At 38.4% G+C, this 19,503-nt stretch overlaps 1 protein-coding gene across 1 annotated transcript; it reads right to left on the reverse strand.

Moving 5' to 3' along the window:
• Window positions 1-345: 345 nt before the first annotated feature.
• Window positions 346-1,682, reverse strand: LOC145005717 (putative WRKY transcription factor 11). The gene is made up of 3 exons (XM_078964826.1): window positions 1,071-1,682; window positions 848-976; window positions 346-712 (listed from the first exon to the last, which is right to left on the reverse strand). The coding sequence occupies exons 1-3, from the start codon at window positions 1,610-1,612 to the stop codon at window positions 541-543; spliced, it is 843 nt and encodes a 280-aa protein (XP_078820952.1). The 5' UTR covers window positions 1,613-1,682; the 3' UTR covers window positions 346-540.
• Window positions 1,683-19,503: the final 17,821 nt, after the last annotated feature.

Raw genomic sequence — 19,503 nt, forward strand, 5'->3', positions numbered from 1 at the left:
TCAATTTTTTTTACAAAGTAATTATTGTTTATGGCTAAATTTGTAATTTTCACATTGTTTATAGCTAAATTTGTAATTTTCACATAAAAGAACAGTCTCAATTTAAAATCTTGGTTCATAACTTCATATGTCATGCACGTTACACTCAGAGTTTATTCAATCAAATAACTATCAAATATTCACTAAAAAGTTTTTTTTTTTCACATATTGTTTTACAACTATGTTAATTAAATATCAGAATTATTATAAATAAGATATTGATTGAATTAAATAAAAGATAGAATAATAAGTTGTATTTTATCTATATGTTTTGGGGGAATAAACTAAAGTAAAGAGAGACAAAAATCAGTCCGAATAAAATCGCTTTTAGGTCTGAAGCTTCTTCTGTTTTTACATTTTACGTCCTTCAACTTTTCTAATGTACAAATTACACCCTCGACTAAAGTAAGAATAAAAAAAGTCGTTTTCTTCCCTACTAACTACACTGTTTGTTGACCGTAGAAAATTGTGCAAAGTGGTGGTGGACCGCATGTGTCGCCTTCACTTTGACTGAACCACCAGACCGGTCAGACTTGTCGCTACCGGCGTTGGTGCTTGATGGTGACGGTGCTCTCCGTCGTATGTTACCAGAAGCATCTTTGAATCGTCCAACGCTAACTCCACGCGCTTCCTCGCCGGACATCCTTTTCCGGTATTGCACTTGTAATATACTCTGCACATTTGAAATCAGAATCAGTATTAATATCAATCTCTTTGAAGATCAGAAGCTTTAATTATTTCATTATTTTAGTATTCGGTTTCGATTTGTCATTCAATTGAAGAAATCTGTAATCAATTAGTAAATTACCTTGGATAATTTGATCCGTCGATCTTCTTCTCGCCGTATTTCTTCCATGAATAATCGTCGGCCGGTATACTTGTGACCTTAGATCCGATGATCGGTACTCTCCTTATTTCACGTTTTGATCCGATTTTCCTGAGAACGGAAGAGAATAAACATATTAATTTATGAATTATGAGGCGTACGATAGACAAATAGGATAGATTTTTGCTCAAATGTATACACATACCTTCTCTTGCAACAATAGCAACCGCTTGAACGATTCTCCCTTCCAGATCTGTGTAAGGAAGCAGCAGGATTGTCGGCGCTACACCTTTTCCGGTGAGTAGACGGAAGAGGAGGCTTCCTCGAAGAAAACGTCAACGACGGAGCTACTATACCTAACGACGAAAATCGTTTACCATTTGATACACTTTCTTCTTCTAATCCTCCTCCAGCTAAAGAAGACACCATAGACGACGAGCTCGTTGACCTAGAAGACGTAACCGCCTCCGCCTCGCTGTCGCTCACAGATTTGTTTAAAAAACACGCCTTGAACGCCGTCAACGGCGCATCCTGTTGTTTCTCCTCTGATTGCGAAGAAGTAGAAGTCCCTTGACTGTCGGTGGAAGAAGACGACGACGGTCCGCGGCGGAATCGAGCGTGACCGGTGCGTTTTAAGCCAGATACCGATTGCTTGTAATTAGAGGAAACGTTAAAATCATGACTCGTTAACTGAAACATCCGATTGAGATTATCAACAGTTTGAACTCCTACGCAATCGACTGCCATTGTTGTAGAAGAAAAGCTTCCTTCTTTCCAAAGCTGAAATTCGATGAGAGAGATTGAGGAGAGAAAAGAGGGTGGAAGTTGGATTATAAAGGGGCAATTGGGAAAGTTGAGTCAAAGGAGATGAGATGTTGATCGGACGGTGGAGAATGGTTTGACTTTTTTTAGGTGTGTAATAAATAGAAGCAGAACGCTAGTGGAGGGAAATTGGGCAGAAAGTCAAACGAGGACTGAATAATTTCAGAATAAAGGGAAAAGGAGAAAATATATTTAAATTAAATGGAGCAAATGCGTACGTAGCTGTAAACCATGGGTTTCGTAATGTCAAAGGAAAAGAATAATAATAATGTCAAAGCATACACAAAGAAACATGAGTAAGTTATCTATATATTCTGATTTGAATTTTTTTCCCTTCAAAATTAATGTTGAAAGTTGTAACAACTTAAAGGAATATATTAAAAAAATTATTTTTGTAATAAGCTAGTGTGTATTTATCCTTTATATCAAAAAATAAAATTATATAAAAGATACTAGTTTATGTAAAAAATTATTGTTGCACATTAGTAGAAAAAAAAAAATTACACTATGATGAAAAATCGAGTGCTGGCCCGGGTACCCTCAAGAGACATTTAAATCCGTCCCTTGTTTCATTAATAAGCACATCACCCCTTCTAAAGCCCGGTATGTATTGACTGGTGCCTTTTTTTTAGTAAAATTATTCAAGACTTGATAGTACACTTCAACATGACTGTTAGATAGAAAATAATTTTTTTGACCATTCATATTGTTGTGTTTGGCCAACATATGTCATCAATGGAATATCGTATTAGCCTCAAGTATCGCCTTATGATTCCTCTATTTCTAGTTAACAATATATGTTATGTTTGTCGTAAGGCATGCTTGGACTCTTTTGGGGAACATGCAATACATTTTGGGGTGAGTGGAAAACTGTCGTCCAAATCACAACCGTTCAAACTCTTAGAACTTTTAATCTCAGCCACTTAAACTCCATTATATATAAGTTTTTGGCAATTCCTTTTTCTTCCCCACGTTCTGCACAATCGCCAGTTGTCTCCTCCAAGATCGCTTCATCCCTTTGATAACCATCTGATTTGCCTTTATATATTATTGTTTTCTAATTTTGTGATTGCCTTTTTTTGTTGCCTAATTCATCGATGGGAATTAAAGTAAGGTATGTTTGTCTTAATAACCTTCGAGTCCCATCTACCTTTCTCCCGAAATCAAAGATAGCTTACCATACGACATATTTAATTTTAATTTCGAAATCATGTCTTTCGATTGAAGTTGTATAACCCTAGACGCGGTTCTCTTAGATTTTTTCTTGACAAACACAATGGTTTCTGGGATTGTTATCATTCTCAGACAACGATAATGCCTACCCCCAAGGTCTCTGGCAGGAGGTGGAAGCCACCACCTTACGGTGGTGGTGGTGGGTTTTCTTTGATTCTCCGGCCAAGCAATATCCATGCGACATCACACCAATAAAACATACACACAACCACCTGAGGTGGTGCTTAGTGGCGGCAGAACGGTGGTAGCCACCATGGTTGGTTGACATGGTGGTCCTCTTTATTTTCCAGCCAACAAACATACACACACACGCACACCAACTTATACTGAAACACGCACACACATGTGCGAAGACACCCACCACAAAGCTGCAACTTTGCTCTTGGGGAAGGACAACGACCAGAAGGATGACGAAAGGGTAGTGGCACGAAACAGCGACAACGGTGGTGCTAACAGTCGACGCTAGCGGCGACGACGTAACCCATTGGCGATACTGGGGGCGTGACGGACAGCGAATTAGAGAAATTAAGGGTGCGAGACCGATAACAAAAGTAGCAACCACGACGTCGGCTTCGACGGTCCTTGGCTTCGTCAGTAGCGGGAGCAACGACGGGTCGCATAAATGGTTCAAGGCGGTGTTAAGGGGGTGGCGGTGGAGGCTGGAAGTTGGAGAGACAAGGTGGCGGGTGAAGAATGATTTAGGGTTAGGGTTTCGGCTGAGTGAGAGGCAGGAAGAGGGGTGATAGGTTTTAGTCCCCGTCTCCATCTTCAAACTTCATACCATTTTTGACACTTCCATCCCTCCTTTTCTATTATTTTCAGTTTAAGTCCATAATTTACTCTATATCCCCCTGCTTCCAAACATCTATTCAATACTAGTCTGTATGTTACAATTTGACCCTCAATATCCATAAAATATAACTTTTAACACCATAAGGTGTACACCATGCTAATACAATATGACTTTATGGCTAAAATAAAATATAAAAATACATCACAAAGTTTCAGGGTTTATTATTTATTTATTTGTTTATCTATTTTATTTATTTACTTATTTAATTTATTTTATTTTAAACAGAATGTTACATATAGAAACCAACTTTTGAAAACATTATATAATACTTCAAAGATACATAAGTGTAACATCCGGATTTCCAGGTATGGTAATTTGAGTATTTATTTTTGAGATATGAGGAGTGACTCGACGAGTTGACGCCTCAAATCGTCGAGTAAGGTCGCAACTGATGACTCGGATTAATGAAGGGACTCGACGAGTCAGCATTGTTGGGTTTTGGTATACTACAACATCCTATGGTGCACATACAACCCTAAATACCTTGGATCTATGTTTTCACTAATTATACATGCAAATGGTTTCTAAGGTATTAATCTTACAACTAGCATGCATTTAACATAAAAATATAATATACTAGTAAGCATGACATACCTTTTGATGGAGCTTGAATACTTGGTGTATTTGGCCTTAAAGAGCTTAGCCCCAATAATGTGGAAGCCTGAAATGAAGTCACAACACATCATGGACAAAGGTAGGACTTGAGAGAGAATTCCATGCACACAAAAGACACCATGAACTCTAAAAAGATACAAGTGGCGATTTTGGACAATGAAGTATCTATTTATATGTGGGATTTCTAGGGTAATGGATATAACCCAAATCCATACCCATGGGTTTTATGATCCATGGTTCATGTGTCCCAACTCTTTATGTATCCATACATAAACTTGGTCCAACATGGATCATAAGCCCAACACATATAAATATAACTAATTATCATAATTAGTCCCCATAGATTTAATTAGTCTCTTTCGACCACTAAATTATTTCCAAATTAATTCTTGATCAATACTAATTAAAACATATGATTTCATATTAATATATTATTACTTATAATATATTAATAAACCATAAATAACCTTCTCTCAAAAGTCCATCCTAACAAATTGTCCTGATGATATACAACCCAAATGGACCATGCTAATCTCGGGTCGAATACATACCAATAATAGTTATGGGCTTAGACACCTAATCCAACAGTCTCCCACTTGGATAAGTCTAAAACTATTATTCAAGTATGACTCCAAGATCCCGACTAGCAATCGTAGCTCTTAAAGTCGTTGTCAAACTCTGAACAAATCAAATGACATGTCCATTAGATAAGGGATCATATATTCCTCCATTCTACATATCATATGGACTGAGACATGGATTATAATCATTCTCTCTGTCCATTTGTTGTTTCCTGATTTCTGATTTATGATGACTGACTCATTGAACAAATCAAATCAGTCTAGGCCCGGCCGAGCACTTACATTTGTCATCACCAAATCATCGAGGGGCCCACAGATCTCGCTTTTATCCAAAAGGTAAAAGGAATGGATAAACTTCAACTAATATGGCTTGTTCTACTACTTGTTGAATCATACACAAGGCATGTTTTATGACATCGAGTTACCGAATGCGCTTTCGTGCAATCAATGTACAACCAACTTATAGTAACAACTCATATCTATAGGTTTGAAGAATATAAGATATTATCATCTCATGATCACTCATGATAAAATCCATGAAGTGATTCAAATGAGCGTGGGTTGAATCCAATACTCGAATCCCTATTCCAGGAGTACCCATGAATGTTGTAGTAACTCTTACTATGTCCACTAACTTGGACATCTACAAACCCGATTCATGACACTCTTGCCTTAATACCTACTTCCAACGTATTATCGACTGTGGATGGTTTGAATAACTTAGTCATTCGGAAAGAATAACCTAGTTATTCTGGAAGTTAAAACATGCAAAGTGAAACACAAGAATAATACTAATCCTCTATGGCCCCAAACACCTTTGAGAGTAAATAAAACAACTTTTATTTAAACACCATATTGATTACTCATTATTCATTGTATAATGTTTCAAATAATCAACTTTATACTTGAATTAAAACAATAAATGTTCCATGCTGCAAGCATGTAAGCTTTGTTTTATAAACACCAGTCATGCCATACAACAAGTATGCACACTATATTTATCTATGTTCTTTACTTTGTGAAATAGATCAATTGAACATAACTCCAATGATCCTTTTTTCATAGTCCCAAATCCTTACTGCAAATACAAGAATTCCAAATTCAAGCCATTTACTGAAATATGTTAGATTCTAAACTTATATGCATTGATCCTCTTGTAATGATTATGCACAAAGTCAGAAAGACTTGACAACAAACATTACAGAGCATTCCAAAGAAGATCAACTCCTTGGAAACATCCTTCTTGCATTAAGTTTCCTAATCTTACACAGATTGAATAATTTCTAACTTTGAAACATTTCCATATTCCATTTTGACTATCACTTATGAACAAGAGTTGCCTCCTTACAGATTATGTCACTATGGTCCTTCCAGAATTATCACTATACTTCCAACTGTTCTTGAGCAACCAATCTTTGGTAAACCTTAGATTGTCCTCGACAATTGTTTAATCCTTTTAGTCATATCCAATTCTAGACCTTATCCCTTCTTAATGCCCCAGGCATTTGGAAAATTTTAGAAAGGATGAATATAGCACTTGCAATCGATCATATATCCGAAGCATATGGGACACGATTCATGATGTGTCACATAAAGACTAAACCAGTCTTTTGCTAGAATATTTCCATTTCAATTTGCCAAGTTCTCATAATCCAGATTATGAAAAGGGATGCCGTAATCATAATCGAATTTTAGAATGCAAATAATAGACCCATATATTAGAATTTTCTTATGTTGAGCCATTCCAACATAACATTAATATATATAATTAAGTAAATACGATTAAAACCTCAATCTATGCTTTTAGATTTGAGATGAAGTATAATTTCCTCTCCCTTAATTATAGCAAAACAACTCTTTCCTAATTGAAACTTTTTGTTTTCTATAATTAACATTGCTAACTTGCAATACTTATCATAATTATCATGATCCCACTAACATGATGATTATTAGCATAACACTTATGCTCCCACTAGCTTTGACATGTACTCAAAAATCAGCTAGACTTCTATAAATCAATACTTTATTGACTTTCTTACCAAAGTTCAGATTTCTGATACTAGATTGCTTTGATAAAACTTTATCATAATCATACACCTTATGTTAGATAGCTCACAGGTGTGTCTAAACAATTTTAAGAACTATGAAAAGGGATGTCGTAATCATAGTCTTGATTGTTTAGACCTTTGCCACTTCTCACAAGTCCATGTTAGTGTGCCGGTAAACCACACACGCTCCACTAACGAATTTGAGAATGCAAATATCACAATTGCTATCTAGCTAAAATCTACTTAGTGAAAGTGTTTCCTTACCATCATTTTCATGAATCGGAGAGAAACCTTATGACACTTAGATTTTATGGTGTATGAGTTACTATCCATATGAATTTTGTCAAAACCATAATCACAAGACAAGGTTAGTAACACTTCCAAATTCATATGGATTGAACTTGTGCAGTCTTAACTTCTTGCCTCCTGGCAGCCCAAGGGCCTGCCATTGCTTCCAAGTAGTTATGCAATCAATTGACAACTTTCAGAACTCCTATGCAAAGCCAAATTTAACTAGAATGGGCACAGAAATGTCAACACGATAGGTTATAAACCTCAAGTTGTGTGCTAGTGAAGAACTATAGGTTTTATCCTTGATTAGTTCTTGAAACTTTCAAGACCTTTAAGACTCCCACTGTCCTCTAGACATATAAGACTCTCTTGTCAAGAACCATTGCTTGACAAAACAAATATTCAAGGGAAAGTGCGGATTCTTATCAAGACTAACACTTCACGCAATTGGCCTAAGTTGATCTCTGTTTTATCCAAAACATCACAACTTACTAATTTCAAATGTACAATAATAGAAAACATTTTACTCTTACATTTGACTAGTGTTAATAAACATTTTTAAAGATATGTCACTCAAGTTACAATCTTGGAGTATGACTCTAAGACTTTGTTTTTGGAACGAAGTATGACTCATCTTCTTGATTTAACCATTCCAACAATTCATGTCTCCTCTTCTCAGCCATAACAATGCACTAAGATGTCTTTAGAGGATTAATTGTGATATGGTATCTTAATCATTAAGATGATCATAAAAAATGATACTAAAGTACTCTCCCATCTTTTCAGATTTGAGAAACTTTTATCTTTCTATCTAATTTGATTCTTCTCATTCGTTCTGCCATACATCGAATATTTTCCAATGTTTCAGAATTATACTTAAACTTGTAAGTATAACCATATTTACTGAACTTTAGTAAATCATGACGAATAGTCTTATCGATCTTTGTGGTGGACTTGACCAGTGCACACGAATGTGTACTCAATCCCTTAGTCCTTTCACTTGACTTAATTTTTCCAAAGATGAAAATTCTCATTCATCATACAACTTGTATGATTCCAAGTTTCGGTCCAATTGAAACTTGGGTGATGAGAATCTTTCATTATTTGGTAAATTATGACACTACCACATCCGCAAGAATCAAATCCATTTTCCAATATTGCTATCAATGGAATCCTATAAACAACCATTTTTCACAAATGTCACTGTAAGGATATTTTAAATAAAATAAAACCTTATCTTTTATTTAAAACTTGCGAAAAAACTTATCCTTACAATGCAAATGCATATGAAAAGTTTGTTATTATCTATTCCTTAGTAATATATCATAACTCTTAAGCAACAACTCACAATTCTGATCACCGAACCATGCGATCGAAATGCATCTTCGCGATCAGAATTAACATATACTTCCTTTAAGCTTCCTCTCTTCGATTCTACAAAACATCAAAATGTGATCTGGTCACATCATGTATAAGAATCTCAAATAGGAACTTAATAGAACTAGATAGTGCACTTTACCTGAAGTAGAGTCAAACTCTTTGACTTTACCAACCTTATGATTGTTCAAGTAAATTAGGCATCTTCGCAACCAATGCCCCATCCTTTGGCAATAGAAGGTTTGGGAAGTTGATCTTCTAATCAAATTTTCTTTACTAGTCCTCAAATCATTTTTGATTCAGCAGCACCAAGAAAATATGTAAGATCATTAAGGGTCAAGTCATGGTCTGTCACATAGTAGTCCCAAAAGAACTCACTATGTGACTTACAAAAGTGATTGAACATCCAACTTTCTCAAGACTTTGACACACAACTCTCCCTGCTTGTCAATATGTGACTTCATCTCCAAGATGTGATCACACATAGACCTTGCTTGCCAATAGGGCTTGAGTGACCTTGAACTTGTGGGTTAGGGAGAATAATTGGAGGGGGTTGAGGAAGTGAAATTCCAAGAGATTTGGGTAGATCATAGATGTTTAAACTAGCCATCTAAAATGGGAGATATTCAAGTTAGTTGATTTTTAAGTCTTTAATATAACACCCAATATGAAATATTAAGCCTAGGACCCAACACAATATTTTATAACTTGGAAGAGGGATGCCGTAATCCAAGCTATATGATATTTGAAGGTAGGCGAACGACGATTCACCAATTTCTACCATGAAAAACAAAATAATTTATTAGGTTTTAATTGGATCTTAAACTCCTAGATCTTTTGAGATTCATTAAATTGTTCAATGGCATGTTTCAATCTCGAGTGTGCCCTTCAGGTTTTGTGACTGGGATGTCGAGGATCACAAAATAAGGTGTGAATAACCATGCAAACTCACTTGGTACCCTTAATATTATCACCTAATTGATGTGCCAGTTTCCCACAAGCGCTCCACCGATCTATGATAAACATTAAGTCACCCTTTGTTATCCTTACTAGTCCAAATTAGTGTGCCGTTTACCCACACACGCTCCACCAATGACTTGGTAACGTACAAAGTGTGAATTTCATGGGTTAGCACCAAATTCACATTTTCCTAAGTAACTAAGATTGGGAATTTAATAAGTGTTTAGTTACTTAGTATTTATCATTATACTTTTAATGAAGGGAGAATTATAGTCCTTGTCCTACCCGTTCGGCTAACGACCCTCCACCACTCATGGAAGCGGTGGATGAGAGTGGACACCCATTAAACTGCCATTTTATAGGCAGTAACCTTATACTCCCTTATAGACCGACTTCGTGAATGAGGCCTACTAACGGTAAGATTAACTATACTCTTATACGTATATATAATCATTAAATTTTAATATTATAATAGTATAAGGGTGTATTTTAAACATTTAAAATACTTGGTGGTTTAATTTATTAATGAAACTATACTCTTAATTTAATTAAACTTAAACCATGTCTTTATGGAATTATTAACTCTTTTAATTAAACACTTTAATTAATTTAACGAAGTCCATAAAGTTTGAACTTTAACTTTTAAAATTCTAGAGTTTGGAATTAAAGTGTATATGAGGGTGACTTTACAAATTCCAAAACTGGAGGATAAGTTTTGAACAATTCAGAAACTTATGGTTTCCATAACTTATGAGTTTTAAAGTGGTTTAATGGAAAAACTCTTCAAGTTCCATAAGTCGTAAGCAAGTTATTGAAGACTTTAAAAACATTTAAAAATGTGACTCTTTATTTTTTCATAACTTATGGAAATTTTATGAGCGATAAAATTCATAAATGTGACTTTTCAAGTAACTTGAGGACAAGTTACAAAAACACATATTATTACCAAATTTTAGATTAATTTGGATTGAAAACAACTATCTCATAATCTTTTCTACTAACCTAAACAAACTCATAAACATGAACGTTCATAATCAACATTTTTCAAGCATCATATAAACATGTATAAATCTTGAAACTTTGATTATTATCCTTTATTTGGATGAGAATAAAAATTACCATAGTATAAAAAAACAAATTTTATGAACAAAAACACTTTGCGGTAATGCTTTTAATCCAAAACAGGCCAAAAAACTCGAAGATAAGCTCTCAGGGGGTCCAACTCGTCGAGTGCATGAACCAACTCAACGAGTTTGATGAATTTGTTCATGGACTCGTCGAGTCTGCTGTCCCGATAGCAAAAAATTCGATTTTTTTTTTCAGTTTTTTTCCAGCAACTTCCATCAAGTTTAATTGAAAACAACCCATGGTTCTGATACCACTGTTGGGTTTTGGTATACTACAACATCCTATGGTGCACATACAACCCTAAATACCTTGGATCTATGTTTTCACTAATTATACATGCAAATGGTTTCCAAGGTATTAATCTTACAACTAGCATGCATTTAACATAAAAATATAATATACTAGTAAGCATGACATACCTTTTGATGGAGCTTGAATTCTTGGTGTATTTGGCCTTAAAGAGCTTAGCCCCAATAGTGTGGAAGCCTCAAATGAAGTCACAACACATCATGGACAAAGGTAGGACTTGAGAGACAATTCCATGCACACAAAAGGCACCATGAACTCTAAAAAGATACAAGTGGCGATTTTGGACAATGAAGTATCTATTTATATGTGGGATTTCTAGGGTCATGGATATATCCCAAATCCATACGCATGGGTTTTATGATCCATGGTTCATGTGGCCCAACTCTTTATGTATCCATACATAAACTTGGTCCAACATGGATCATAAGCCCAACACATATAAATATAACTAATTATCATAATTAGTCCCCATAGATTTAATTAGTCTCTTTCGACTACTAAATTAATTCCAAATTAATTCTTGATCAATACTAATTAAAACATATGATTTCATATTAATATATTATTACTTATAATATATTAATAAACCATAAATAACCTTCTCTCAAAAGTCCATCCTAACAAATGTCCTAATGATATGCAACCCAAATGGACCATGCTACTCTCGGGTCGAATACATACCAATGATAGTTATGGGCTTAGACACCTTATCCTACAGCTTTATGCAGTCACATGAGAGTATTGAGCTTAAGACACCATTATAAGGGTTATTTTATCAAATAGAGCTAGATGTGTGGTGCATGGATATCAAGATTGAACCTTTACGTGACTCTTGGGTGCTAGGAAGCTAGATCTATAAGTTAGAGAAACAGATCTGACCTCAGAAGGTCAAATAAGTATTACCATGAAGGAAACTCGACGAGTCGGATTGGGTTGCCCCGCGATGCGTGACCAGTGGTAACTCGTCGAGTTAGGAGGTTAACTCGATGAGTCGAGTGGAGCCTTAGAACGATTCAGAGGATACACATGAACTTGCCGAGTCACACGAGTGCACTCGGCGAGTCTGTTCAAAATTGGACCGTTGATTGGAGTTGAATTAGTTGACCTTAGGGTTTGGTCAAACTGAATAAGAGGGGTCAGGGAGGGGTAGAATGGTTTTCTACCCATTCTCTAGAGATGAGGATGTAAGGAGATTATTGATTAGAATTATTATCATTGTTCTAGGCGGAGGCTAGATCGAGGATATCGAGCACAAGAGTTTACTAGACATCTTACAAGGTGAGTCTTCTCACTATACATTACCTAGAGTGGTATCTATGTGCAATCCGGAGGGTATTTTGTGTTATGTGCTTGCTTGAGATTACATGCATTGTGATTTATGTATGCTATGTGATATTAGAACGGACCGAAGGGTCCAACAAATTACGAGGCTAGAGGGTCCTCAACCAGACCGGACCGAAGGTTCCAACGATTTAGACCGGACCAGAGGGTCCAACGAGCTAGACCGGACCAGAGGGTCCAACGAGCTACGGGACTGGAAGGTCTCGCTGAGACACATTGACCGGAGCGTCTGACCGAGTTATAGCCTCGAGTGGCTTATGTGTTGTATGTGGTATTTTAGGGAACTCACTAAGCATTTATGCTTACCGTGTTATGTGATATGTGTTTCAGGTACTACCGAGAATCATGGGAAGGCGCCTGCATGATTTGTACACACTAGCATAAGATTATGTTTTTGAAATTCTGAGATATGTTTTATTGTGATGAAATTTGATAAAATGAGATTTTGAGAATATTATATGAGTTTTATAGTGTTGAAAAATGAAAAATTGTTTTAAAATTTTACGTTGTTACAAGTTGGTATCAAAGCCTTGGTTTGAGGGATTCGGATGCACCTTCGGGTAAATCTGGACTCAAACTGAGGATTTGAGAAAAATTTACAACGAAATGATTTTTATAAAGTGAACAAGAGTTTCTAAGAGAAAACGAGGAAGGGCAGTGTGTACAATCAGCCAGAGCCCGAACGATGATTTCCCAAAATACCCTTACTTTTGAGATATGTTATGAGATTTTTTGCATGCTAGAGATAGGATAGGTATTTCATATTTTAGGACTAGAGTGGCCTAATTTGTGATGCCTAAGCCTAGGAGTTGTTGTTATCTATGATGTGCTTTCGAGTATGTGTTGAGTAAGAGTATCCATCAGGAATCCTTTTAGAGAGGGATTTGAGTAGAGGAGTAATCTAGGAGAGACACCTAGATGCGTATTTGTGGAGCCTATAAAGAGAGTAGTTAGATACTTGAGAGGGGTAAAGTTGATGAATTCGGTGATATCTTTTGAGTACGAGTAGAGCAAGTGGAGTTATCACCTAGAGTGGGTTTTACGTTTTTATTCAATGCACGAATGCTGCTTGCTTCGTGCTTTGTGGAACTCCCGATGATGGGAGTCAGCTACCAAGTGAATGTGACGACATTCAGGAGGTAGATGCCTGCATCATAAGGAGTTTCTCAACAGCTGATGGCAGAGAAGTGTGAGAACCTAGGAAGATCTTAGGAAGTGACCTTAGTCAGACGAGTATGCTGATAGAGTAGAGCATTTCGCTGGGAAGCGAGCATGCGTATTGGGATTTGTGATGGAGGAGGTTGATCAGCTACTTAGGGAATCTGGGATGGTCCGTGTAGAGAGTATGGGTAGATGTGGCAGGTAGTATGGGCCTGTACTACTGAAAGCAGAAGACCCATACTCGATGCAGGGAGTATTTCGGAGGATCTAAGTAGCAGATCGAGAGGTGAAATCATGGTTCGAGTACCATGATTTGTAGCAGATCGAGAGATGATGTCCCATGATAATTAGTAGATCGAGAGGTGATGTCATGGTTTGAGTACCATGCCATGTGGCGGTTAGTGCTTTTGGTTTCACTGGTTACTCTGTGGTGATTATCTAGACCGAGAACATATATGAAAGAGTATGGGGCCAAAAGGCCATGATGAACAAGTTTTAGTGGAGTATCCCTTGAGAGGGAAATCGAGTTAGCTCCGAGGGATTGTTGGTGAGATGCAAGTTGGAGTCGCAAGACTCAGGGATGAGTAGGGACGGTGCGTTATGGAAGAGTACGGTTTGGGCTGGGCGACCGGCCGATAGTGGAGATGCCACTTTCTGTGACCTGAGTGGTGCTAATTCCGTTTCCTGTGGGAGACGTAAGAGGTGTTGAGATTTCGGATTCTGAGTTTGGGGTGAGCTTTGTGGGATTGCACTGATGGTGATCTTCAATCAGATTATATGGCTGTAGGTCTGTCGCGAGGTAAAGATACAGCTTGAACTGGTCGTCAGCGGGGACTGATATGGTCAAGAAACAAGATACACTCTATTTAAGTATAGTAGGGCATGTGTTAGCTGCAACGTCGGACGATCAAGAGGAGTATATCAGGGCGGTGGCTCTTATTGTCTTTGATGGGTATCGAGAGTGGTAATGTGGGTTCTGCTCTTATCATAAGAGACGTTCTGGAGTGTTGGTTGAGGAGGCGAGGATGAGGAGAATGATAGTTCATTATTTCCAGACTAAGATTCAGGGTTGATACTGGACAGTTGGGAGGTCCGGTGATGGAATGGTGTGAAATTTTGAATGACTAGAGACAGTCATGATGGGAAGTTCTAAGGATTTCATTTGAGATTTGGGGTATTGGGAGTTGCTTGATCTCTGTCGGGGAGATCATCGAGCGTTGCGTAGCACCTTCCAAGAGTAGGTGCGATGTTACTAGTGGAAACAGTCTGTGGGATAGATTGTTGGTGCGCCAATTGGTGAAGGTTCGAACCCTGAGTGGGGGAGAACTAGGTATTTTATTGATGGGATCAGAGATTTGTTCGAGAACAGTTAAAGATTTAGATATAGAGACCCGCAGTGCAGATTAATGAGTCCAGGAGTATTGGTAATTGAGGCTATGTGCAGAGCGAGATAATACATGTGGTATGTGTTTGAGGAAGGATGAGTGAATTGGAAGATTCTTGTGGCCCTTGCTTTTCGGGGTTAGCATATGTCGAGTGCGAGTGCGATCGGGTCGCTGGATTGTGGATGCAATAGCTGAGATTTGCAAGTGAAGGTATAGATTGTAATCTATACCCCCGGAAGGGCGGCCGTTGATTCGTCAACCAATTTCAGGGTTGATATAAGTAGTTCCGAGTGAGTAATGATCAGTAGCGGGTTTCGGGTTTTCGACATCATGTTCTGAGCCAATGACGATGCCTTGGTGTTTCAAATTGGGAGATGGACTACTCTGAGGTTACAAGTGGTGCGAGAGGGAGATCAGTTGAGAGACTCTGAAAGAGCAATGCGGTATCCAAGCATGGGGTCATGAGTATTAGATCAGTAGAATAGGCAAAACATCGTGAGATTCTGTGTGGTGTACCAAGGTATCTGGGTATGATGTCCTTATTTCTAGATTATTCTGAGTTCTGAGTTGAGAGCTAGTAGGTGGTGTAGAATGTATCTATGGTTCCAGTGGGAGCACTTCAACTAATTGATGGTAAACGAGATTATTTAAGAATGAGGATTGCAGTGCGAAAAGAAGTTTGTCATGTTAATTTCCGTCAGGAGTAGTGATGCTTACTTTTGGATGGGTAGGTGTGCACCTATCCATGTTGGGTCGTGGAACGTGGGTTAATGGATGCAGTGTGTAGCATCGACTTAAGGTTGAGACCGTGGGTGGTAAGAGAAAGTGTTGTAAGACTGCAGGGAGCTGCAACATCCATGAGTTAGCAAAGGGGTGTGGTGATACTGCGGGGAGCCGTAGTATTCACCAACTAGTCAGTGAGAGGTTGTTGTGATGTGGTGGGGATCCATAGTACTCACTAGTTAGTGAGAGGTTGTTGTGATGCTGTGGGGAGCCGTAGTACTCACTAGTCAGTGAGAGGTTGTTGTGACACTGCGGGGAGCCGTAGTACTCACTAGTCAGTAAGAGGTTGTTATGATGCTGTCAGGAGACATAGTACTTACTAGCCAGCGAGAGGGTGCTGTGAGGAGCACTCTCTGGTCAGAGCAAGACACATATGAGTTTTAGGATTGGGTAACCCTATTAATTGAGTTTTTGGAAGCCTGGTGGTCGAACCAGGGGCGAAATTGGGGTCTCCATATTTATCGGGAAACGTTATACTCTGATTTGAGTTGTGGTTGTCGCAACCCAAGGGAATTGGAGAAGTGGTATACGCTCGGGTTGCGGGTCATGATTCATTAGTTGAGTTCTTCATTAGGTCGAGTGGCTCCAACTATGGGTCAGACCAAACTCTCAAGTTTGAGTTTGGCTCTGGTGGTGCCTTGGGTAGGCGAGATGAAATTTAGGATTCCGAGGTGGGTTCCATGTTGAGGGGTATTGTTTATCATCTGATGTTTTAGACCTGTGTAGGTTAGTACTCAGGTATGGGAGGTACCGCGAGATGCATGGAACTATGAGTTGTAGACAACAGAGGTCTGGGTTGAGTCGATTTTCAGTTGGGAGTGTAGCATTCGCTTGGGGTAAGGCAAACTTTGTGACTTGTGGGTCACAATGGGCCGATGTAGTTATAGTGAGAAGGAAACCATTGTGACGGTTGGGTAATCCAATGGATGACCTTGGAGGTTCAACTGTTGGGTCGAGATCAGACCTGGTGCTCGGTGTTAGAAAGGGATATGAGGAATGAAGCTGAGACTTATGATTTTTAGATGTCTGAGGACACTCTGAGCGAGCACGATTATTCTCTTGTGTCTGAGGGCAGTGTGTTGAGAGTTCATTGTTCGGATGGGTTCCGATAGCAGTTCAGTGGATGAGCCCTGGTGGGACGTGAATCCTTCTGTTTCTTGGGGCGTGATTCAGATCGTTGATATATTTGGTATGAGTTATCGGTAGCCGATTGTTGGATTATGTATGGAGAGAATTAAAGGGGCAGTGAGTTATCGGGGTTTGTTATTCGAGGAGCGAATAACGTAGTCATATCTTGAGTGGGCGGTCTGGCGGCGGGCCAGACCACTAGAGCTTCTAGATTTTTTGAAGGTTAGAAAGGGTGTATCTTAGCGAAAGAAGGGTCGGTTTTGTTCCAGATTTGGGAGTTCCGATTTGGTTTCAGGTGTCCATAGAAAAGATATCGGTGGGGTATGAGGCCCATTTCAGTGTTGTTTTCCGAGTTATAGGTTCAATCCATGTGTGGATGAAGAGCGATTTCAAGGGAGAAATCAAATTAAGATTGGGAGAATTGTAACATCCGAATATCCAACTATGGTTATTTGAGTATTTAATTTTGAAGTACGAGGAGTGACTCGACAAGTTGACGCCTCAACTCGTCGAGTAGGGTCGCAATTGATGACTCAGATTAATGAAGGGACTCGGCAAGTCAGCATTGTGGACAAAAACCCTAAATCTTTGGGCCTGTGACCTATTTTAAGGCCCTTATGGCCTTCATTTGTGGCCACACACACACTTGAGAGACCCTATCGAACCAGAGAGCATAGAGAGAGAGAGAGAGAGAGAGAGAGAGAAAAGCTAATTACATCACTTTAGTGCATTCTTGAAAGGAAGAAGGAGGGGATTCGAGCAAGGCTGACTTGAGGGACTCAGATCTTCTACCAATTCATCAAAGGTTGCTGCTTGAGGTATGAATCCATGCCTATTTTCGTATGAATAGTAGATCTCTTGAACCTAGGGTTTCTTTATCCCCCTTTTTAGTTGATTTATGGAATATGTGGAGTCCCTTTGAGGCATAAACATTAGATCTGGACCTTGAGAGGTCCAGAGAGTCCTAATAACCCAGATTTATGCAGTCACATGAGAGTATTGAGCTTAAGACACCATTATAAGGGTTATTTTATCAAATAGAGCTAGATGTGTGGTGCATGGACATCAAGATTGAACCTTTACGTGACTCTTGGGTGCTAGGAGGGTAGATGTATAAGTTAGAGAAACATATTTGACCTCAGAAGGTCAAATGAGTATTACCATGAAGGAAACTCGTCGAGTCCATGGGAGGACTCAACGAGTCGGATCGGGTTGCCCGCGATTCGTGACCAGTGGTAACCCGTCTATTTGGGAGGTTAACTAGACGAGTCGAGTGGGGCCTTAGAAGGATTCAGAGGATACGCATGAACTCATCGAGTCACACGATTGCACTCGGTGAGTCTGGTCAAAATTGGACCGTTGACTGGAGTTGACTTCAGTTGAGCTTAGGGTTTGGTCAAACTGAATAAGAGGGGTTAGGGAGGGGTAGAATAGTCTTCTATCCATTCTCTAGAGATGAGGATGTAAGGAGAGTATTGATTAGAATTATTATCATTGTGCTAGGCGAAGTCTAGATCGAGGATATTGAGCATGAGAGTTTACTAGACATCTTATGAGGTGAGTCTTCTCACTATACATTACCTAGAGTGGTATCTATGTGCAGACCGCAGGGTCTTATGTGTTATATGCTTGCTTGAGATTATGTGCATTGTAATTTATGTATGCTATGTGATATTAGACCGGACCGGAGGGTCCAACGACTTACGAGGCCAAAGGGTCCTCAACCAGACCGGACCGGAGGGTCCAACGATTTAGACCGTACCATAGGGTCCAACGAGCTAGACCAAACCAGAGGGTCTAAAGAGCTACGAGACTAGAGGATCCCGCTGAGACACATTGACCGGAGGGTTTTACAAAGTTATAGCCTCGAGTGGCTTAGGTGTTGTATGTGGTATTTTGGGGAACTCACTAAGAATTTATGCTTATCGTGTTATGTGATATGTGTTTCAGGTACTACCGAGGATCGCGGGAAGGCGCCGACATGATTTGTACATACTGACAAAAGATTAAGTTTTTGAGATTCTGGGATAGGTTTTATTGTGATGACATTTGATAACATGAGATTTTGAGAATATTATATGAGCTTTATTGTGTTGAAAAATGAAAATTGTTTTAAAAGTTTACGTTGTTACAATAGGATTACTAACCTTTAAGCAAAATCAATTTTGATTCTTGAATCCTTCTAGATCTCGAAAATCTTGAAGCTTCTGGAAAGTTCTAGCACCCAAAAGAGAATACCTCTTATGGATCACACCCAAAAGACTAAACACTAGAAAATTAGGAGAGAGGAGAAGATGCATGCAAAACTTAAAATCTCCAGGTGCAAGGAAGCTAGGATCGAAATTAATGAAGGCTGGGAGGGACTATTTATAGTTGAGAAAACTTGCTGAGAAAGTAGATTTAAATTAATTAAATAATCACATTCAATCCTAATTCAAATCATTGTCTTATCAGCAACTATGGACGAAATTCCTAAAGGGATGTATCCCTTTCAAAATTTTCCAACCCTTCTAGGGTTCGAGAACATTCTAGTTGTTCAACTATTCAACAATTAATATTCAATCCATTTACCTTTAAATAATTTCCCGATTAATTTTAATTAATTCTAAATTAATTTTAACTA

This window comes from Lactuca saligna, chromosome 7 (genome assembly GCF_052625555.1).
Source record: "Lactuca saligna cultivar CGN05327 chromosome 7, ASM5262555v1, whole genome shotgun sequence".
Classification (NCBI taxonomy): Eukaryota; Viridiplantae; Streptophyta; class Magnoliopsida; order Asterales; family Asteraceae; genus Lactuca; species Lactuca saligna.